General features: G+C 42.4%; 1 protein-coding gene across 1 annotated transcript in view; it reads right to left on the bottom strand.

Moving 5' to 3' along the window:
* The window catches only part of CACNA2D3 (calcium voltage-gated channel auxiliary subunit alpha2delta 3), a 902,079-nt gene that overhangs the window by 267,519 nt on the left and 609,934 nt on the right, over positions 1-24,626 (bottom strand). The window contains exons 12-13 of the mRNA XM_055414097.2: positions 21,532-21,610; positions 8,530-8,663 (exon numbers count right to left, since the gene is read on the bottom strand). Of these exons, the coding sequence (XP_055270072.2) occupies positions 8,530-8,663; positions 21,532-21,610 (213 nt within the window). The remainder of the gene's footprint in view (positions 1-8,529; positions 8,664-21,531; positions 21,611-24,626) is intronic.

Genomic DNA, 24,626 nt, shown 5'->3' with positions numbered 1-24,626 from the left:
CATAATGGAAATTGATCTGAAAACATGTTCCTTTTGCCTGAATAAACTATTGTCTTTGCTTATTTCCCCTTTCTTTGTTCAGAACAAGAGAGAATTTCCCCTGAGGAACTAGCACAGAGCCTCATGCTTGGTCTGGACATCTAATAGGAGGGCATATCATCAGCAGATTAAGATCGAAGGAGCTCCCAGATGCCACATTGCTCACAAGCAGGTGTGAAAGGCCATGAAGGAATAATTTTTAATGGCAAGAGGAAGCAAAATAGTGGCCCTCTGACACTGTTCAACTGAAGCAGTTTAAAAGCCAAAGTCAGTTGAAATATTCTTATCTACGGTTATCTTTCAGGCATGGCCTCATAGAAAATACATTTATATTTGGCACAGCAACCCTGATGTTTTAAGAGTAAAAGAATTAAATATTCTACATGGGGAAAATCCTGTGTATAGCAAGAGAAGAGAAACTGGCAGTTGATATCAAGCCACAGGCTGACTCTCTGGGATTATTTTAATTGTTCTTCATGCTGGTAATAAGAGGAATGTGTTCATTTTAGTTTAAAGCATGAGAATCAGCTCTGAGAATCTAAGCTGCCCAAATATCTGGGCCGTGAAGGGGAAAAAAGCAGTGCGAAGTTGGTTGTGGTGGCCAAAATACCTTCCTCAGCTCTCCCAAGGCCCAAAGGAGAGCGGTTCCTGCCACCCACATAGCAGGACGGTGGGTGGAGAGCAGATGGGGTCACAGCCGCGGGAGGCGAGAGAGGACTGGGGACAGCTGTCTGGGCAGCATGGGCTAAAACGAAGCCACGAGTCTAGGCATAAACGAGGAGAGGAGACATGCTCCCAGGAGTTAGTATCAGAGCCCAGCTGGGGATGCAACTTATAGAAGACTTAGATAGAAAGACAGAAACCTAGAAATGCCAACTTCTCGACACTCCAGTAAGAAAGAGATTTCTTACAGGATCTGCTATTCACAGCCTTGGCTGACCGGCTTCTATCACGTGACCTTCTCATCCCTGGTTTACTGGACAGCAGACATCTGACCTCAGTGGAACCATGGGCTAGAGTAAGTTACGCCCTTTGCTCAAAAGTGAACTCGGATACACAAACACAGAGCTCTTCTCTGATGGGTTTGAACTAGGGCACCGTGTAAAGTACTACAGCTTGGAGAAGACTATGTTTCATCCATGAATGATGGTTTCCCGAAAATAGGAAAATACTATTTGGTTTTATAATAGAACCATATTCACAACCTCCTAATCTTTCCCAACTGGACCCATCCCAGTACCCTGTTGTAAAGGCACAGTACATTATCTACCAAAGAACTCTGTGCCTATATGCCTGCCTTATCAAGGATCCATGGAAACATTTGATTAACATAGATAAACGGCTCCAGTGCCTAAAAGCATGGAACCATGATGAATACCCTGGTGGCTCAGAGGTTAAAGCGTCTGCCTCCAATGCGGGAGACCCGGGTTCGATCCCTGGGTCGGGAAGATCCCCTGGAGAAGGAAATGGTAACCCACTCCAGTATTCTTGCCTGGAGAATCCCATGGACGGAGAAGCCTGGTAGGCTACAGTCCACAGGGTCACAAAGAGTTGGACGCGACTGAGCGACTGAATCGAACCGATGATGAATACCATACCACCATACCAATGGGAAATGTGATCTTGGTCATAGATCAGTTTTAGATTCTACAAACAAGCCACATACAGGACTCTATTAATTTCGCAATCCTTCCAGTATCAATTCCCGTTGGGACTGTTTTCTTCCCCACTCTGTGAGATTCCAACCATCAGTGAGTAGCTCCATCTCTCCTCTCAGTATGGGGTTGTGACCCAAACAATCTCGCACAGGCTTGACACAGATGCTGGAACGAAAGGCACTATAAAGATAATGAAAGTTAGTGGATGGTAGAGGCCATCTTTTTCCCCAGTAAAGAGAGCCTGCTGGGAATAACCGAATAAGAGTCAAGGAACAAGTCAAAATAAACAGAATTGATCCCTAAATCTAGTCATGCCTCAAGAGAGAACTACACAGATATCCTGACTCTAGATCCACAAATTCCCTTTATGACCTTTACTACTTTGAGTTGGTACTGTCACTTGTAAACAAAGACTGCTGAATAATCTATCATGTTAAATTGTTATTCAGACTTAGTGATTTTGTTTATTTTAAGGACTTATTTCCAGAAGCTACCTTTCATTACAGATAGTTGAAAATTATTATACCATAATAGCAGAAATGACAACAAATCTAAAAATCTTAAAAAAAAAAAAAAACTTGAAATCTAAAAAATGTTGTTTTCATTTTCAGCCCCAAACTTTGATGCTAGTTGACAGTCATCCATACAGGGTGTTAGAACATCTTTCCTAAATAAAGAAAATAACTTTATACCTTGGGTTCATAGTTTTGTAACACCAATTCAAAGTAGGAAAAAAAAAAGTTGAACTAACAAAATTCTATTTAATATGAAAACTTAGAATTATATGGAAGAGAATATTTGGATGAATATAAATAGCACCAGAAATCAAGAATGCACTCATTTTTAACATCACCATCCCTAGCAAAAAAATAATTATAATAGTAATCTGTTTCAATGGAAATAAAGTACTGTAATATTTATAGTCTATGCCAGAGTTATAATGACTGTAGGGCCAGAAGTGAAGTGTCACAGCATGCTCCGCATGTTTTTAACACGGTTTCTAAAGGCTCTGGAGGCTATTAAATTTAATGAAGCCATCTGCTATGAAATAGAGGTCCCAACGTAATCAGTTGCCTCCATGCCATGTAATGCAGATGGCATTCTCTGTTCCACAACCCAGCAGGACGGTTTATGTTTCTCTTTACGCGTGTCTTTTTGCTTTGACGATTTGAACTTCTTTGATATGCAGTGGTGTCTTGAGAAAAACACCATATATTCAGCTTCTAAGCCCCAACAACTTCCTTATGATGGCTTCGACCCTCCAAGTAATTGCTTCTAGGCAGTAAGATATTGTCGCCTAAAGCAATCACCCAAACGACTCCTAAATGGCCTAGGTGCCATTCTGAGATGGGAAACCAAACTAAATGTGCAATTTATCAAATGCAAAGCATTTTCTCCAAGTTGGACTTAGTGGGGGGTGAGGAGGAGGGATACACGTCCAATTTGCAAATGTAACTAAATTGGTTTGAAAGTTCCTACAAATTTCATACAGAATTGTATTACCAGCAGAGGGGAGGGGCAGGGGGCTTGGTAATGAATTCTCATTATTTTAAATGGTCACTTTCCCACTGTTTTCTAAAAGATTTCTTTGCTTCCCTTCTGCGTGTCACTGTGCTCTGTGCAAACTCCCCTGGAGGGGTTCATCAGGAATGCCGATGCTTCCTGAGTCTGATGCACAGCAAGTTGGGCGGCATCCCCAAGGTGATTAGGACCCAACTGGAGAATAGAAGTCGTCTGCTAACAAATGGAACAAATTCCACTGTTAATGCTTTTTTGCTCTGCAGCTAAGAGATAATGACTATACGGCACAACCGGTATTCAGATTAGAAGCCTACGAATTTCAGAATTCTAGTGTTTGCTGGTTTGACAATTAATACATGAGATCTTATTAGATTAAACATAATTAATGTTGCTAACATTAATTCATTTATTTGGGCTTTACCACGAGAGCAAATTGAACAGAACAGCCAGGCAGGAAACAGAATATTTAATCAGATCGGTGGTAATAGTCAGGGAGAATGGATCCTGAAAGGAAAATTTTGTCCATCTTGATTTTAGATCAGGCTGGATTAATTGCAACCCTGGATTCTCACGCATAAAAATCCAAACTCAGCTTCTCTTCACAAACTTTTATCTTGATCTTGTCCAGACCCAGAACTGTATAAATTCATGTATAATTAATAAGCAGGGAAAGCACTATCCTCGCAGGTCATTTCAAGCTATTCACTTAAGTATTACATCAATTATATTATTATATTTGTTGCTGCATGGTTTTCAACCACAACTGATGAGTCAAGCAAAGAAGGAATTATTTTTGCCTTCACCACAAGATAACCAAACAGAAAGAGGATTTTTAAGACCACATTAATTAAGCAAACCTGTGGGACTGAGTGTTCAAATTTACTTGATAATCAATTAGTACCTACTTTCTTAGTATTTGGTAAAATGATAAATAAATCAGTAGGTTCACAAGTCCTAATGGAATTAAAACCACCTTCAGACTACAATGTCACAAGGAGAACCAGGCTCTTGGAGACACTGCTGTTTAGCAGAAATGTCATGATGAAGAACAGATGTAATTTTACCATAATTATATAAATTAATTCAACCGTATTGAAATTCTTATATCATGAATGTAAAAAGAAAGCTGTTATTCTGTGACTATGTAAATAAATGTCTTAGAAAGACTCTAAAGAAAGTTGCTAAGATAGATAATAAATATGTTCAAATATCAAAAACAATTCCAAAGCACATTATTTAAATGGGGTCACCATGCCCAGTGCCAAGTGCTCCTGAGTTTGGTCTCTCTTATTACCACAAGCTGGGACATTAAGGTAATCCTAGATTGAGACTGTCTTGGATGGGTCAGGTGGTAATGAACTTGGGATTGCTGATCCCCACACCCTCTTCATCTTCTGGTTGGTTCCGAAGTTGGTGGCCTCATCTTAGAATTGAGACTCTGCAGGTGAGTTTAGCATATGATTCTGATTTCAACTCCATGTAAATAACAAAGGGAATCTCCCCTTGCCCTGGTTGTTATAGGCCCAGAGGACTAGTTTGAAGAGGTGTTGCTTCCTTGGCCAGAGAGGCACTTGTTGGAGCAGTAGGTGCTTTCTCCTCATCCAAACAGGCCAAGAGGAAGATGGCATTCTCAATATCCTTCCTAGCTCAACAGGTTTCTCAAAACCACCAAGACAATAAAGAACCTTTATAACATTCTACTAGGGGATTAATTTATCAGGGTTATTTGCAAAGAGGGAACACAGAGGCAGTGCTGAGCTATCACTTCAGGGACAAGGATATTCTGGGGGTTTAGTTTCATGTACACCAAAAGGTTCTTGAAGAGACAGAAAAAATGAGCTCTGTCATCTTGACCTAGCATTTTAATTAATAATGAGCCACTTAAAGCATTATTTTATTTTAAAGTAAGTAAAGATGATTATGGCACAGAATGCAAATTTCATGTAAATGTTTAAGAATAAGCACAAGACTTCAAAGACAATGTCTCTTCACTGTTTGCCCAGAGCTGCTTCCAGACCTTTTCCTTTGCCTCTTCTGTCAGTTCTTTAGTGGGAAAGCTGCAGTAGCCATGGGTTTTTCCTCTCTCGTAACTGTCCCCATGTATGTGATTAGCAGATCCAGAGCAATTTATTTAAATAATGAACATTATCTAAAGCTAGATGTTACATTAAGACGAAGCTCTATCCTCTTCCTCCCTAGGATCTTCAGGTTATGTAACCCCAGCCTGGATACTCTATATGTGTGATGTGTCCTTCACCAAAGGCACAATGTCCATCAGCCTCTCACTGGTGACACTAATTTGATGACCCACTCAAGATTTTGCTGGATTCTCTCTCACTGTTTTCTTCGCCTCCCAACTAGTCAAAATTCTCTAGGGAAGCACTTTGAGACCATGAAAATATCCCACCCATCATCAAACTTTCCCCTAGGCTTAGCATCCATGGATGACTACTGCCCTAAGCATTCTTTACTAAAATGGCTGTCCACTGGTGATTTTCAATCTAATGACTCCCTCCCTCCACACCCACCAGGCAGCATTTCATTGCCCACTGGACACTCCACTCCTTCACACACACTTCCATCATCTATGTAGTTCATCTGTCTGAAATTTGTTTATTTATCTAGAACACATGGATTTCTGTTTTATTCAAGTTATAGTCCATTACTCTACTTTTTATTTTGAGGTTCAAATTGTCCCAGAGCTGACCACTGAGAGCCCATTCATGCTGATCCCTGGGCCTTTTGACACGACTTTAGTGTCTGGCAGGCTTTTTTTCTGTTTTATTTTTAACAGACTCCATTACATCCATGTACCAGCGTTCATGCAACTGATCTCTTACGGTTGGGGATTTAGGTAACTTTCAACATTCTGAAAGTCAGTCAGTCATGTCCAACTCTTTAGAACCCCATGGACTATATAAAGTCCACAGGCTCTTCTGTCCATGGAATTCTCTAGGCAAGAATACTGGAGTGGGCAGCCAATCCCTTCTCCAGGTTCAATATTTTGAAATTACAAGCAATTCTGCAGTGAATAAACTTGTGCATATGTATTTTTGGATTGCTGGAGGTTGACCTTCAGGGTTAATTCCTAGAAGTAGGATTTCTGGGTCAAAGGGTGAATGTACATCTCCCTCCCTAGAAACGCCCCATTCTGTCATCCCACAAGCAACATACGAGTGTCTCTTTCCCACAGCTGCACCAGCAAAGTTAAGCTTTTCATTTTTGGTACTCTGATAGGTGAAAGACATGGTATCTCACCATACTTTCATTTGCCTTTTTCTTACTATGTATAAAGTTGTACATATTTCATATTTTTAAAAACCATTTTTATTATTTTTGTGTGAATTGTCTGCTCATTCCTTGTGTTCATTTTTTTTTCTATAGGAATTTTGGAGTTTTCCCTTTAATTTTTGAAAGTTCTTTACATATTAGAATTATTCTTTATATGTGCTATACGTTGCATATATTTTATCCTATTTTACCATTTGCCTTTTGACTTTGTGTCTAGTGATTTTTTTACTTAACAAAAGTTGGGTTTTGTTTACATTACTAGTCAAACCTATTTTTCTTTATGGTGCATCTGGATCTTGGAGTCATTGTTAAAAGCCTTTCTCTGGACTCATATTATAGAATAACTCACTAGATTTTTGTTCTACTGCTTGTATGGTTTCATTTTTGACAGTTTAGGCCTCTGATCCCCTTGGATTTCTTTCTTGGGCATGATGTGAAGAAAATAACTAATTCTATCTTTTTCTCAATAGCTATCTAGTTTCCCCAAAAGCAGTTATTAAGCCCATCCTAGCCCCACTAGTTAGAGATGCTGCCTTTATAACATACAAAATTTCCATATGTAGGTAGGTCTTTTCTTTTGGAACGTTGACTGATCTTTCTATGTATCCAAGTGATGGTCCCATAGAGACTCTGTTCTATATTTTTTAGATGGATAAAACAAGATGACAGACCCAACTGGCTGTTCAGAGTTTGTACAAAGAACCACTGAGTGTCTGGATCACTCTGATCCTGGCTGGCCAGCCTCCTCCTCTCCTTTTCCCTGGCCTTACTCAACCACATGTACAAGGAAGAGATGAAACCCTCGCCATTGTTGTTCTGTGATTACTGCTAGTATGATGCTGACACAAATGGGGTGGCTTAGTTATTTCACTTCTATGATTCTAAACCAAACTGGGGTCAGACTCTGAACATGATAAAATCCCACAGTCTCCCGGGTCTTTCCTACACCAGAACTATTAAATTTTTCAGTTTAAGACCCATCTCTGCTCAGGGTGATTTCTCCTGGGAGAGGGCTACCCTTTCCTGACCAGTATGTATTTCCAAAGTCCCACTCTATGCTTTAAGGCTTTGGGGGGGCGGGTACAGACTGCTGTGCTGTCCCCAAGGATGGGTTCTTACACACTGCTCGTGCCCTGCATTTGCCTGCAGCTGCCAGAAAAGCAGCAGGAATGAGAGAATTCATGGGAGAGAAAACCCAGCCCACAGCAGCCATTGAGATCACTCTTGAGGATGGCTGTGTCTGGGTTATAGTGATTAATGTGATCTTAATCCTGACACAAATGATGGGAGAGGGGCCCTCTGAGAACATTTACAATCAATAAATGAAAAATGCCACTCCACCAGACTCATTATCACTATGAAAAATCACGCAGCAATTATACAACAAACGCAGCCATTGAGCCATTACTTGATGATTGGCAACACTACTTCCTTCAAACTAATTCAACATTAGAACCTTTTTTGCTTGGAATTTAGCTTTAGAATGAGCCCATGGCCACAGTTGCAATAATAACTGCTACCTATACAGTCACCAAGGAAGCATCTTCTCACTCGTCCGTGGGAAGAAAAGGCAGCCGTGTTCTCTACAGTGGCTCCAATTCACTGTCAGAACTGAGCTTTCGTTCCACATTCCCAAGTTGAGATCCAAGATTCATCCCTAGGACTGAGCTTCTCTAATGATGGTGAGGACTGAATCTAACGTGTCTGTTATCATTGCCACAATGAGAGAATGTGTATACTTGTGAGACAGGAAACAAAGTAGAGAAGATAGAAGCCAAAAGTGAGTTTTCTGTGCGGACCAGACACCTTCCAGAAGAGCCTACTGCATTCTCAGATATTAAGATTTGTTACGAACCTTGCTTACCAAAAGACTAATGCAAACTGTACAAAAAGAAAGATGTCATTGAACCTGTTATTGAGGAGAAACAATATAACCGCCAACTTTCAGAATAAACTCAAGGAAACTCTCCTATGCCAGGAGGCACCCTCAGGCTGTCCTCTGGGGCCCCCAAGTACTCACAGTGCTGTCAATGTACGCTTCAGTCCACACCACATCATGTTCCTGGTCAATGACTTTGGGCCGGCTGAGTACGTGGAGGTATTCCATGACATTTTCCTGCACGTCAGCCAAGGTGGAGATCTGGGTGAAAAATCCTGCCAATGGAGAAGCACCTTTAGTACAGACAGGCGGATCTACAACTGAGGAGCATGCCCGCACCATGTCCGCGTAGCAGTATTGTGTCTCTTCTCTGCCATCACCCGCTTCAAGCACTGTGCTCATGTCAGAGAACAGTCAAGCAAACAAAGTAAAATAAAGATCAACCACAGACGCATCTCCCAGAGTGAAAGTTACTCTTTGCCCGACTCTTTGCAATCCCATGGACTATACAGTCCCTGGAATTCTCCAGGCCAGAATACTGGAGTGGGTAGCCATTCCCCTCTCCAGGGAATCTTCCCAACTCAGGGAATCAAAACCAGGTCTCCTTCATTGCAGGTGGATTCTATACCAGCTGAGCCACCAGAGAAGCCCAAGAATACTGGAGTGGGTAGCCTATCCATTCTCCAGGGGATCTTCCTGACCCAGGAATTGAACCATGGTCTCCTGCACTGCAGGCAGATTCTTTGCAAGCCCAGCTACCAGGGAAGCCTCTATCCCTCAGAAGATTCCCCATTAATCCACTGAAGCATTTTTTTCTGATGTTTTCTTTTTGTTGTTGTTTAGTCAAACCGCGCTAAACAGTCGCTCAGTCTATACATGTACATATACACCTTCTCTGGTAGAAACAGGAGTGAGTCCTCTTCACAAAACATTTTGTAAACCCCTTCCTAATTTCATTTCAGTGTATTTATTTCCAAATAAATTACTTACAAATTCAGGAAAAACTACAAAGCACAATACTTAAAGGCTGTTATAGTTACATATTGTTATAAATAGTTATAAATAATAATATAATTATAAATATTTTTTTCTTTTTTTAAAAAATTTTATTGGAGTACAGTTGGTTTAAAATGTTATGTCAGTTTCAGGTGTACAGCAAAGTGAATCAGTTATACATACACATATTTCCACTCTTTTTTAGATTCTTTTTCCATACAGATCATAACAGAGTACAGAGTAGAGTTCCCTGTGCTATACAGTAGGTCCTTCTTAAGTTATCCATTTCATATATAGAAGTATACATATGTCAATCCCAATCTCCCAATTTATCCCTCTCCCCTATAATTTGGGTGTTCATTGGAAGGACTGATGTTAAAGCTGAAACTGCAATACTTTGGCCACCTCATGCGACGAGTTGACTCACTGGAAAAGACTCTGATGCTGGGAAGGATTGGGGGCGGGAGGAGAAGGGGATGACAAAGAATGAGATGGATGGATGGCATCACCGACTCAATGGACATGAGTTTGAGTGAACTCCGGGAGTTGGTGATGGACAGGGAGGCCTGGTGTGCTGTGATTCATGGGGTCGCAAAGAGTCGGACACAACTGAGCGACTGAACTGAACTGAACTGAAGGCACACAAAATTTGCTAAACACTTGATAAGCTTAGCCTCATTTATTCTTGACAACATGATGAAGTGAGGATGACTGTACCCACTTTAAAGATAAGATGACTGAGGCAGACCAAGCATAGGGATTTCACCCATATTCTCACAGGTATCATGTGGCAAATACTGAAGGTGAGTCAAGCTTAAGTCTCTTAATCTACACCGTCTGCTTCTATAGAATTGTTCCCTTTGTGTGTTTGAGGTTGAAACTCTAGCTCAACCCTCATGTGGTAACAGACCTGCCTTTTGAATATGCTGGGTAGACATGATTTCTCAGTAACATACAAAGTTCTAAACATGCTATCATCTTGAGGGTGAAGAGGCCATTATGCTCAGCCACTGCTATGTTCCTGTTCAGCTAGGGATCCTGTTGGCCTTGCTATGGGTTAGGAAACGTTAGAAGAAAAGGGCTGAACAGAGCACAGGTCTGGATCCCCAGGATGGGGCCCTTCATTCAGACATTTTACGGAAGGCTGTCTTGGTGACTAGCAGTGGTGGAGCAGAGGTTAACTAGATGAGCATGACCCCTGCTTCCTGGGGCCTGTGAGGTCTGTGGAAGCTGACAACTACAAAGTAGCAAAATCAACATTATAGAAAAGCACACAGAAGAGAGAGAGTCAATCACTTGGCTATCCTGAGGAAGGGTGAGTGCAGCTGAACCCTGAAGGATGAGGACCAGTTAGCTAGAGAATGGGGTGTTAAAGACTGTGTCCGGCAAAGCAAGGAATGTAAGTAAAGGCTCAAAGTCAGAGTTAGATCCATTCCAGGAAGTGAAAATAGTTAAGACTGGCTGGAGTAAAAAGCTGGGGGACAGTGATGAGAGGTAAGGTGGCATAAGATCAGAAGAATGGGCAGAGGGATGGTCACATCAGATCTTGGGAAGGAGTTGAGACTTTATCTAACAGGCAAGTGGTCACAGAGGCCTTTTGAGCAGGAGACACTGGATGGACACAGATTCATGCTTCCTCCCCATGCCTCTAAATAAGGACCCTTATAGTTAAGTTTATGCAAGCTTCTACTTGCCAACAAACAAGAGAGAATATGTGTGCCTCTGAAGCCAGATCTGTCACAGCACTGGCTATATTGTTTACAGAACCTCTTAGTGTTTAATACAGGGCTCAGGGTAAGGAAATGCCAGCCCTTCTGTTATCCAGAAAGGACCAGGACCCTCCCAGGGCATTTCCAAACAAAAGCCAGCTGGTTTAAATTTGGTGTACCAACCCCAAACCAGGTTGGGACCATGTGGCTTCTGGCTTCCTGGTGACAGTTCTGCACAGTGCTAATTAACAGGCATTGTCACTCCTGTCCACTCTGCCCTCCTGGCCAAGGCCAGAGACTCGCCCATCCCAGTGGAAACTGAGCCCCAGTGGCCGATGAGACTGTACTTTAGCTCAGGATTCTGAAGCGGGGCCCGTGTGCCCCGTGGCACTCCCTCAGAGTTCAGGCACTGCCTACAGGGAGGTCCATCCAGATCACTGTTCGTGCAAGTCTTCCAGTCGGCTCCTCTTGGAGGCACAGTGGGAAAAATATACTTTAAAGAAGATTGCAGGATGACAGCAGGCATCCACAGTTATCATCCCTCCATAAACCATGACTGTAAACAGTGTTTGAATAGGAAAGAAAACATTTCATCTCTTCTCTAGTAGATAAACCTTTGGCTCTGCATGAAGGGTCTTAAAGAGACAAACACCATAGAGGACAAACCAAGAGACGTGTTGCCACGTTGAAAGGAAGAGGAGAGAACTCCATGGGTCTGGACCGAGGGGATACCCACACGAGCAGCTCACAGTACAGTACTATTCCTATTTTGGGTTCCTGGACTAAATGTGAAGTAAAGACAGCCTCTCTTGGGAGGAGTTTTTCTCGGTTGTCTGTGTTTTCATTCTGATCCTCAAAGCCAACAGTAAAAATCCCTGATTTGGGCTTTCCAAAATAGGGCCAAGAGAAGAGAGGGAATAAATAGAAAGAGGGGGATGGGAGAGACAGATTCTCAGTGTAGAGGGGGACTGAGAAGGAAAAGCAGTCACACATTTGGAAGGGGATGGAGCTGAGGGATCATCCTCACTTGGCCTTGCTTATCATAATTAAAGTTCTGAAATGTTACAAAAAGCTGGCTTCTCCCCAGAGCTACAGACTCATAGCCAACTGTATACCTGACACCTCCACAGGGATGACTAGCAGGATTCTCAGACTGAACTCGTCCAAAGCCAACTCCTGATTTCCCTGGCCAAACCCATTCCTCCCCCATGGGGTCTTTCCCATCTCAGCCGATGACGCCACTGTCCAACTGGGCCAAAAACTTAAGAATTATCCTTGACAGCCATCATTTCCTCAACCCACCCCATCGCTAATCCACCAGCATGTTCTTCTGGCCCTATCTCTAAAATATGCCTCAAGTCTAATTCCCCATCTCCACTGCTCTGGCCCTACTCCAGACTCCACTGTCTCTCCCCCAGGGTACAGCAACAGGCCCTGGCCCCACAAATCCCCTTTCTTGTTATCTAGACTCCTGACAGCAGCCATAGGAGTATCATAAAGTATAAAGCAGATCATCTCCATGCCTAAAATTTTAAAACAGCTTCTATTTAGAGTTAGCATAAAATCCAGATTTCTAACCTGACCTCTAAGACTCTCCCTCACCAGGCCCCGCCTACCTGGATGACCTCATCCCCATCTGCTATCCCACACCAAGCTCATCCACTTAACCCTCCCCAGGCACTTGCACTTGCTGTACCTCTGCCTGGCACACCATTTATCCAGTTTTCTAAGGATGGCTCCTTTGACCATTCAGGGGTCAGCTGTCTCAACTCATTTCCTCTCATTTCATTTGGTCTTTACTTTTTTCTTAAGATTCATCCATACAGAATTCTGATTTGTTTATTTTGTTCTCTATCACCGGAATATTGGCTCCACAAAATGCTACAAAAAGCTGGTGCCCATGTTATCCAGAGCAGTATTCCCAGAACCAGCAGACAGGTCTGTGATAGTCATCACTGAAGCAAGGACATTCACCAAGGTCTCACTGTGATTCACTTGCCTCTACACTTGGATAACACAACAGCTCAACATGGGTGCATGCTCACCATGTAAGGAGGAAACAGAAAGAAAAGAATTCAGTTATCTGTCCTGGATCATCTGAATCCAGATTCATTTGGTTCTGAACTCTTTGCTCTTAACAACTGAAGACAACACCTCTTCCTGTAAAGGGAAGGGACATCACAGCTGCTCAGAGGCCCTCCTCTGGAAAGGTACCCCTAATGGGCTGTTTCTGGGACCAGCTGAGGATGGGTTAGGGAAGTATATGATTGCCCTATGAGGTTCCTGGCAAATGCACAGAAGTTAGTACCAGCAGTCTGCCCAAAACAATGCCAAAGTTCTAACTTACATTTCAACAGACCAGGGATGCATATGTAGAAAAAGTAAGAAAAGCTGGAACTATACAAATAATATGAATACTGTATACTGCAAAGCTTAACACAAATCTAATCACCTAACCTCAACCCATTAAACTGCAACACTTTTGTGAAAGAGTATCTTTTGTTTTCAAATGTTTTTCATAGAAGTTTTGGTTAACAAATGTACATTTTGATGAATAACAGGAAGTCACTAAGGACTGGACTCCGGCTGTAACCAGAGATGCTTCCCTCGTTCTCCTTCTGCATTCAAGTGGCCACTTTTCCTCCCCTTCCTCCACCCCATTTTATTTCTTTCAAATCCTAGCTCTTGGAAGTTTATTCTCTTCTTTAGTGCCTTTTTGGACTTCATATATCATGTAAGAAAACAGAATCAGCAATCATTTGGTAATTACCAAGGAGTAATTAATGCTGAAATTAGCCACCTATTACAAATGGTCTGCTCATTTTTCTCCATAACATCAATTTATTTACCTTATTCTCTTACAGAGCCTCCTGTGAACTCTGGGTTACAACTGCTCAGTGGGATAAACCACATGCAGCCTGGTGCTCTATACTTCTGATATTTTACTGCCCTTACCTAGAGATTTCTTAAGAGTTCCACGTCTAAGAGGTGCCTCTGCATGAGATGCTACAAAAGCACATCATTGATCACTCCACTTTGCAATGACACCAGATCTGAGAGACCCCAGAGTCTGGTCCTTGGTGGGAAACCATGGCTGTCCACCTCGCCAGGTAAGGTCCTAGTTTCTACCTTCAGTGTGAAGGATCACTGCTCCCTTCAAGTCTTTTCAAAGACTCGTTTCCCCTTTGACATAAGGCAGGATGAAACACTGACCAAGTTCCAGTCTTCTCAGGGCAGTAAGGTAGGCAGTGATGTTGCTGGTGTTACCTGGTGCGCATCCCCTTAGGGAGCAACAGTGTTCTGGTAAGAGCCTCACAAGAGTCTGTCCCATCTTCATCCTCCTTATCACTACACACTACTGAAAAATCCCTTTTTTCTATAGAAAAAAATGCACAGTTTATAAACAATTTTCTACCTCCACATCACCTTGTAATCTTACAAAGAACAGTCCAAGGGCCCTGAGAGGTGAAGGGCACGTGTCTGATGAACTGGAAAGGACAAACCAAGGAAGAATGGCCACTAGGGCGGGGAGCCAGGGTCCTCAGTGGACCTGTGGCACCTCAAGAAGAGGGCTCCTAAGTGTGAAGCTGCCAGTATCAGCCAGAACCTCTGATTTAGGAGCCACCCTTTTTGTGTATGAATTATATGAAAATTTATCTCAAATTCATGTTAGAAAACAATTTAAAGGATCACACTGTGAAGCTAGGAATGCTGGCTTGCCTGCAGTCCCTCTTGGTCTCCTCAGAGAGCCTTAATGCCTCCATTTGTAAAATGTCAGAAAGTGGACCACATGCCTACACAAGCTGAAGCAGAAACATTTCTGGAAGGCTCAGTATAAGTCCTAGCTCCAGTCTTTATTAGCTACAGACCATTCCATTCCTTTCTCAACAGCTACATTTCTTTTCCTAGAGTCTCTCAAATCACGGGAAACATTCTTCTATGAACCACAACTTTCTTTTCCCTACAGGAAAGCAACCTCACAAGCTGGTGAAGAGTTAGGCTCAGACTTCGGATCAACTGGGCCTGAATCTGGCTCTGCCACCTGCTAGCTGGCACCCTGGGGTAAGCTGGTAGTCTCTTTCTGTCTCAGTTTCCTTCCTTTTCATGCACCCTATACAGCTTTAATGAGAGTCAAAAGAAAAAATACACAGAAAAGTACTCGACACTTTACCTGGCACTTACTAAGCAACTGTCATCCTTAGTTGTTATAAGGAACAGTAACACCACCTAAATCTTCACAATTCTTACTCTTTCCACTATAATTCTCAGGTTCTACGGAATGTACACAAAAATGTCTCTGCTAATGGATAAATGAATAAAAAAGGTACTGTGAGTGCACGTACACACACACAAGAATATTATTCAAAATGAGAAAGAAATAAATCCTGCTATTCGCAACGATGTCTGTGGACCTTGAGTACATCTTGCTAAATGAGATAAGTGAGACAGAGAAAGACAAACACTGTATCACATCACTTAAATGTGGACTTTTTAAAAAGTGGCACTCACAGGAACGGAGTCACAAGAGGGTTAAGCAGGGGCTGGGAACTGGGGAGCTGGAGAGATATTAGTCAAAGAGTACCAAAAAAAAAATAAGAATTACACAAAGGTATCAGAATAAATGCCAGTTGCCTCCTTCTACCTTTTCTGAAATAGCAAAACAAATTTAGTTGCCATTTTTCCCTACTCTAAACAATCATTCTGGCTTCATAAATTTGACACTTGGAAATGTATAGTGAGGTTAAGAGATTTCTAGTGGAAAAATGCTATGGGTCTGAACTTCAAGGAGGGCTCAGGCCACCAGTTCTCTTTCAGACAAGGAGAGAATGACCATGAGCTTATTAAAAAGGGACAGGCTAAGCAGACAACCAAGAGAGACTCATGTGGCGTTTCCATTTGACCTAATTATGACAGATAGGTTGAGAACCAAACACAGAGACCCCTCTTTATTTGCACAGCTGGGAAACACTCCATTCACCATGGCAGTGCTTATTTAAAATCTTGGCACACTGAACATTACAGAAGGTCATCAGGGCTTTATGGAGTATCTGGGCTAGTTGGCCCCTCTTTCCAGTTTTCTCAGTTCACTTGTTTATCCAATAGTGTGAATGTAGAATTTTAAACTCCAATAAGCCATTCTACAGTGGCAATGATTGTTTTAATATATTTAAAATGGTTTGCTGCTTTGCCTCATTAGGGCTGGTTCCCTCAAGATAGGACCTACTTATGCTAAAATGAGATAAACCAATGAGCTCCAGGCATCTCTGGATTTTGTTAGTGGGTTGGAGGAGGCAGAGAACTTCTCTAAGGGCTATGAATATGCCCAGATACTTATTTCCAGAGGTCCGCTGACTTGAGAACTGTTTTACGACTACCAGACTTCCAAGCAAGAAGTTTTGCGCCAATAGCAGGTCCTTGACCACTGACCCGGGGACAATGTGATGGCCATGACAACTCCTGCTCCTCCCTAGGGTCACTCTGGTCAGTCAGTCAGTAGGCTTCTCTCTGGGCTTCCCTGGATCTGCTCTGGTCCCCAAATGCTAATGTTTCATTTCACTGAAGAACTTGGCTGAGTCAGGGCAAAAATATGTGGTGGGTGGGGAAGAAGCCTCCCTGGACCTCATGTCACTTGAGATGAAAAATGTTATGCTGCCTCCATACTATAACAATCTGAGAGTATAAACAATGATTTAATTAATGACCATAGAAGAATACTTACTCACCGACGTTACGTGGTCTAAACCTCATAACTGACGCAACACAAAGCCGATGTTTATATGGGCACAGATGACTGGAACCTGACATTTTGATGGCAACTGCTACTTTGAAGAGTGGCTAGCAATGGCATTTTATTCCCAAGGACCTTTAGAAGAGAAGCAGAGTAGGGAGGTGGAACTATTGTGAAGGACTGACTCTGGCAGGGAAGGAAACAGCTGGATTCGGGCAGGAAGAGAAGGAGAATCACAGCAGAATCAAGCGGCTGGGCCAGCTAAGCAGCTACTATTACCTCCTTGGATTTTCCAAGTGCTGCACTCAGAACTTACAAATCTATATTCTATGGCCAGGTCCTGAAATACTCTGAGCTGACTAAAATGTCTTCAAAAGGATGCTTCAAGGATTCTTATAAACAATGACTAAAACTAAATTATGGTGTAATATTAGTTGATTAAGACAAGACTTTAACTTCAGTAATTTTCATCAGCTGGACACAGACAGTGGTAAAAACAATATCCCATGACTAAATGCATACTCGCTGATGGGAAGAATTGCAGTCTGATGTGGCAGAAATAACAGGAAAACTTTTAAAAATGAAACAAAAAATGGAAAGGAGTCTTTTTTTCAAGACCACAAAATCAAGGAAAAAATGGGGAAAGTGTAGCTCATTCAAATGTCAACAAAGTTCCAAAAATTATTCAATGGTCTCTTTACTCAGAGGCAATCCAGGATCCATGCAACCTACTTTCTTTCTATATTCCCCCCTCAAATGATCAACTCTGAGACAATCAGAAGTACTGATACCTTTGAGTGAGGTGGGCCAGCCAATAATCTAAAATAATTGAACATGTTATTCTAGAGATTCAAGGAAATGTTCAAATCTTTCAAGCAGAGTTCCACTTTTTAGATGAGGAAGTTGAGACTTGCTTCAAGTAGAAGCAGGTAATTAAAGACAATGTGAAGCAAAGAAAAGTGAGGCAGAGGTTTACTTGCTTGGCTATACACATATATTCTGAGAAGTTTCCACATCCATTTACCCTCAATGCTGAATCCTGCAGAGCATATTTGTTAGTATTTTTCTTTGCGAGCTTATCTCTGCCTGCAATTCAGGATAGGGAAGACCTTGCCCAATCTGGGTGTCATAACTCTGCAGGGGGGGTGGGGAGGAAGAAGGAGGCCTGAAATCAGAATTTAGAGTTGCTAATCAGTTAGGATATTAAGAAAAAGTGGCAAGAATACATAGCAGAACTATGCAAAAAATATTTCATGACCCAGCTAACCAAGATGGTGTGATCATTCACCTAGAGCCAGACATCCTGGAGTCCAAAGTCAAGTGGGCATTAGGAAGCATCACTACGAACAAAGCTAGTGGAGTAATAGAATTCCAGCTTTACTTTTTCAAATCCTAAAAGATGATGCTGTTAAGTGCTGCACTCAACATACCAGCAAATTTGGAAAACTCAGCAGTGGCCACGGGACAGGAAAAAGTCAGTTTTTATTCCAATCTGAAAGAAAGGCAATGCCAAAGAATGTTCGAACTACTGCATGATTGCACTCATCTCACATTCTAGCAAAGTAATGTTCAAAATTCTCCAAGCCAGGCTTCAACAGTACATGAACAATGAACTTCCAGATGTTCAAGCTGGATTTAGAAAAGGCAGAGGAACCAGAGATCAAATTGCCAACATCTGTTGCATCACAGAAAAAGCAAGAGAGTTCCGGAAAAATGCCTACTTCTGCTTTATTGACTATGCCAAAGCCTTTGTGTGAATCACAACAAACTATGGATAATTCTTAAAGAGATGGGAATACCAGACCATCTGACCTGCCTCCTGAGAAATCTGTAAGCAGGTCCAGAAGCAAGTTAGAACCACACATGGAACAACAGACTGGTTCCGAATCAGGAAAGGAGTACGTCAAGGCTGTATATTGTCACCCTGCTTATTTAACTTATATGCAGAGTACATTACGCAAAATGCCGGGCTGGATGAAGCACAAGCTGGAGTCAAGATTGCTGGGAGAAATACCAATAACATCAGATACACAGATGATACCACCCGTATGGCAGGAAACTAAGAAGAACTAAAGAGACACTTGATGAAAGTGAAAGAGAAGAGTCAAAAGTTGGCTTAAAACTCAACATTCAGGAAACTGAGATCATGGCATCCGGTCCCTATCATGCCACTTCATGGCAAATAGATGGGGAAACAATGGAAAAAGTGAGAGACTTTATTTTTTTTGAGCTCCAAAATCACTCCAGATGGTGACTGCAACCATGAAATTAAACAACGCTTGCTCCTTGGAAGAAAAGTTATGACCAACCTAGATAGCTTCTTAAAAAGCAGAGACATTACTTTGCCAACAAAGGTCCGTCTTGTCAAGGCTATGGTTTTTCCAGTAGTCATGTATGGATGTGACAGTATCAAGAAAGCTGAGCACTGAAGAATTGATTCTTTTGAACTGTGGTGTTGGAGAAGCCTCTTGAGAGTCCCTTGGACTGCAAGGAGATCCAACCAGTCAATCCTAAAGGAGATCAGTCCTGAATATTCACTGGAAGGACTGATGCTGAAGCTGAAGCTCTAATACTTTGGTCACCTGATGCGAAGAACTGACTCATTGGAAAAGACCCTGATGCTGGGGAAGATTGAGGGCAGGAGAAGAAGGGGACGACAGAGGATGAGGTGGCGGGATGGCATCACCGACTCGATGGACATGAGTTTGAGCAGGCTCTGGGAGTTGGTGATGGACAGAGAGGCCTGGCGTGCTGCAGTCCATGGGGTCACAAAGAGCCAGACACTACTGAACAAATGAAGTGAACTGAATCAATCTCGATGGAGATGATATAAACTCATTTTTTCACACAGGTGTAATATGAATAGATGAGTATGCTAGGCATGGGATAGTTATTTTTGATAGGCACATGCCCTAGCAGAGGAGGTCTATCTACAGACAAGTAAAATGCTGTGGAATATAGAAAGAAACCAAGAAGAAAAAGAAATCAAAAGCACAGGCCCCTTGTTAATCATGCGATACATGGGAGTTCCTTCCTGCTCTAGGTTCCGACTCACTCTTCTTTCTCCAGAACACTCCTTAATTTCAGGGAGCAACTTTGCTTGCCTGCAACTAAAATAACTTTGTCTTAAGATCACCAAAACTTAAGTTCACCAGGTCTCTAAAGCTGAGACCTGCCAGCCCTTCCTTGAGTCCCCTCTCTTCCACTAACATACACTGGAACTTTTATAAAGGATGCCTTAGCAGGCAATGTACAACTAGACTACCCGTATCTACCAAAAACCAGTTTACTGTACAGCAGGACACAGTTTAGTACAGTTTAGTCGCTCAGTGTCTGACTCTTTGCGACTCCATCTTCCTTTATTAGTATTGATAATCTATTTACTCATTTTTCAAACCTTAAAGAAGCAGCCACTCTATGTACAGCAGGAGACCTGGGTCTGTCAGAGTGCTTAGGAGGAAATCAGATTGACAGGCTGCTCTCAGGGACCGTGTAGCGTCAGAGCAGAGATAAGACATAACCTCAGATCAATATGTCACCAGGAAATCATATGCAGCATTTTTGTGCCAGGCACTGAGCTACCAGCTTTACCTGCACAGCCTCATGTCATGTTCACAATGTGTGTCTCGGGCAGGTATCATCATTACCTCTGTTCTTTAGGTGATATAACTCAGACTCAGATAGGTCTGTTAACATCTACTACCATAATTAGTGTCTGGTAGAAGCTGGATCTGAACTCAAGGAGTCTGGGTTAATACTCAAGAAAACTAGATTCCCCCACCTATCTGCCTCCTATGTTTTGCCTTCTTTGGTTTATGTAGAATGAAAAGAAGTCCTTCATAGATTGGAGGCCCTATTCCTTCCCTCCCTGTGCCTTTCCCAAAGCTCTGCTTCCAGCACACATCAGGGGATCATTCATCAACTAACTTATGAACGTAGAAAAGTCAACCATTATTGAGTACTTCCTATACCCCAGCACTTAACTAGGCACCTTATATTCAATAAGAATCAAAGGAAAAGCTATTATTACCCTCTCCACTTTGAAAATCAGACCACTGAAGAAGGCTACATTACTAAGTTAGTTAAGTAGGCTAAGTTACGCTACGAGAACATATCAATCTGGAAATCTCAGTGGCTTAACACAAAGGTTCATCAAACAGACTTTATATCCATCACAGGTTGGCAGATGGCAGAGGACAGGGTGAGTGGCAAGGCATCTGCCCCCTGTGGCCACTCGGGAACCCAGGCTATCTCATCTATCCCATCATGTCACTTCAGAGCTCACAAAAGCAGAAGAGAGTGTAGACACCACCATATCAGCACATATGTGTTTTAACTCATAAATGACCCAGGTTGGATTTTCTTAAAGCCTACTGGCCTACTGAACTAGTGCAAGGTGACTGAGAACAGTGAGCACATGGATATTTGGTGCACAGTAAATGGTTCTGCCATAGTAATTCTCCCAAGGTCACTCAGCTACTAAGGAATAGAGTGGAAAGGCTTAACCATTCCACTTTACTATAACCTCAACATTTACACATACATTTTTGGAGAAATCTGTTCCAAATCGATCACAATCATTTAGAAACATCCAGACCTTATCTAAGAATTCACAGCCTTCTGGTAGAATTCTCCACTTCCTCATGACTATCTCTATTTCTGCACATCCACAGAGAATCTATTCAGAACTGACTTATCAGGGTGACCTACCTTTGTTGGCACAGGCCATCCACTTAAGATTGTCTGCAAAAGCAGCCTCTCGTCCAATGAGGTACGTGAAGATGCGAACCTAAGAGGAAGAGGAACGCACAGATCAGGGGTTTTCACTTTTCACTCTCCTGCCCAGACCACAAGCATGGCTCACACACATGTGGTTTACCTCTTTAATGCTCCATGCTCCCCATATGTAGAAACATATTTAAGACATTTGAAGTACAGTCAGCTAGAAATATATTCAAAACTGGGGTCTTTGATCTTTTAAACCATATGGCACTGGTGGTGGTTGTTTTTCGGTGTGCAACTTGCAACAGAGGAAAATAACTTGAAACAGGAGACTGGCAGCATTGTGGGCCTGGGTTTGCTACACACATATGGACAGAGATCATCCAGGTCTGGACCAAATCGGCAACCATTTTCCTCATCTGTACAGGAAGTACAAAGTGTGCTCTTCTTGGGAATAGAAACATCACTGAAAGACCCTCAGTGTGCCCCCCTCCCTCAGTGGTGAGGACAGGCTGCAGACACTCTCTTGCCATCTGTTGTGGTAATTAATTGGAATGAGAGGCACAGTCTGTAGCCAGGAGACCAAAGGAAAACCTCTCTAGCCTTCCTAAAGTTTGGCTCCTAAATAGCCAAGAACACATGTAAAACCTTGAATCTCATTTTCTACTACCTTCTCAAATCTCTCTCATAAGGCCAGAATTCTTTGAAATAAAGCACAACCCTCTTCCCAAAGTTGCACATGAGGGTTAGATGGAAGAAAAACAAGAAATAAAAAGGGTTAAAATCCTCTAGTTTAAACTTTGGGCTTCCCAGGTGGCTCAGTGGGTAAAGAACCAGCCTGCAATGCAGGAGCACGCCGAAGATATCGGTTCGATTCCTGAGTTGGGAAGACCCACTGGAGGAGGGCACAGAAACCCACTCCAGTATTCTTGCCTGGAGAAACGCATGGACAGAGGAGCCTGGCGGGCTATAGTCCATAGGTCGCAAAGAGTCAGCCACAAGTGAAGTGACTGAGCACAGCACACAGTTTAAACTTTAAATGGTACGTGGATCAGCACCACACAGTCCAAACAAAACTCTCCCGGCAGGTCAAGTCAGTCCTTTGAACAACAGTTTGTGACTGAGTAAAACTCAGACATGGTATTAAATGAATTATGTTCCATATGTGGCCCCAAAATCGTTCCAGGTAATGCCCCTTCCTCTCAGTCAGTCTGGGTCAGGAATCCCTACGGCTCCTTCAGAGCTTTCACTGCAATGATATGAACTAGTATCTCGTGCGCTTACATCTGTGAGGTTGAGCTCCACTAGACTGTCCAGCTGACAAAGAAAGGGTGGTTCTTCTCTGATGGGCACAGAGCTTGAAACATTACAACTCAGTACATGAGTGGATAAAAATGTAAATACTCACAGCTGACTGTGAAAATGAAGACTCTGTTTTAGTTATGAGTACCCTCTTATCTCAATGGAAAAGACTCTGATGCTGGGAAGGATTGGGGGCAGGAGGAGACGGGGACGACAGAGAATGAGATGGCTGGATGGCATCACCGATTCGATGGACATGAGTTTGAGTGAACTCCGGGAGTTGGTGATGGACAGGGAGGCCTGGCGTGCTGTGATTCATGGGGTCGCAAAGAGTCGGACACGACTGAGCGACTGAACTGAACTGAACTGAACCCTCTTATCTGAGACATAACTTGAAGACTAGTTCTTATGGGATGGTTTATTTCCAGCTTAAAGAGATGCCTACACACACATTATCTCTGTGCTGCCTTAGTCTGTCCTCGTCTATGTTCAGTGAGGCAGTCATTTCATCCGTCACAGAACCTGCAAGGGGGCTTCCAGGGCACGAGCAGACACACAGGCCTTTGCCTCTCCCATTTTCTTAGCTCTTTTGGACACTATTCCCAATGGAATCACACAGGGAGGATGGATACTTTTTTTTTTTTTAATTGGGAGATTCTTGACTCTTTGAGGAAAAAAAAAAAAAGAGAAGATGCAACCTCATAGGCCTCACCTAGCCCTAAGTGGTTACCACTGATCTTTCTACACAGAGCTGTCCCTTGTTCACTTTTCCTGCCTGGCCACTGTTGTCTTTTAGCTGAAGATGACTGATTTGGGGGAAAATTGAGACTCAGTTAAATAAAGTGACTTGCTCAGTTTCATCAAGTCCTGATATAATAAGAGAGGTCTTTCAAGACCTCAGGATAACACTGAGGTCTTCTCTTAATTTCCTGGAGATGCTGGTTCCATCAACCCAACCAGCTGCAAGACCTAGAACTAGCACCCACAGGAACCTAACCAGCCCCAGGCTTTTCTCTTTTTAAAATAAATCTTCAGCTTTCATTTCTAATTCAAGTTATTTAAAAGGAAAGCTTTGGACTGATTAAAAAAAAAAAACTGCAGAAAGCAAGTTTTTAAGAAAGCAGAAAGCACAAGAGATAGCTCTAGAGAATGAAGCTATGAATCTATCTTTGCAGGCAAAAGGCAAAGACCTGTTTGTTGTGAGCAAAGGCACTTTTAGGTGCCAAACCTCCTCTGCCATTCAGGTGAAGAACCAGAGAATAAACTGAGTTCTTTCCTGGGGGCATAGTTAAAACCCCAAACAATGCTGTGAACCATTAGAAAAATGTCCATAGTTTCTGATTTTAAAAGATTGCAGCACATCTGGAAAACCAGTAGGACTGCATCACACTTCAGACCAGACATGACTGTGCATCAATAATTGAGCTATACCCACAACCATGAAAAGCACCATCATGGACCCCTCACCAGCACTGCTGCCCCCCCGCCCACACTACCGTGGCTTCCCCAGGCAGCACCATCCCCTGGCTCAGGTATGTGCAGAGATTTATAGCATTATACTTGTTAGGTTGGTTTGCATATGATTGCTTAAGAAAGAAAAATCAGGATCATGTTAAATATTTCCATTTACGTGCAGTCTTTGGCTTCCAGTGTACTGGCACCTTTATTTGAGTTAGAAATGGCATAGAAATGACTCGTTGTCTCTCTGCCCATAAAATAAACATAATCAAACAATACTGGGTTCATGCCCTGGATTTCTCACAATAATGCCTTTCAACTGG

The sequence above is a fragment of the Moschus berezovskii genome, chromosome 24 (assembly GCF_049115385.1).
Source record: "Moschus berezovskii isolate FMDL1 chromosome 24, NW_MosBer_1.0, whole genome shotgun sequence".
NCBI classification, from domain to species: Eukaryota; Metazoa; Chordata; class Mammalia; order Artiodactyla; family Moschidae; genus Moschus; species Moschus berezovskii.
This window is presented reverse-complemented; position numbering and strand designations above follow the sequence as displayed.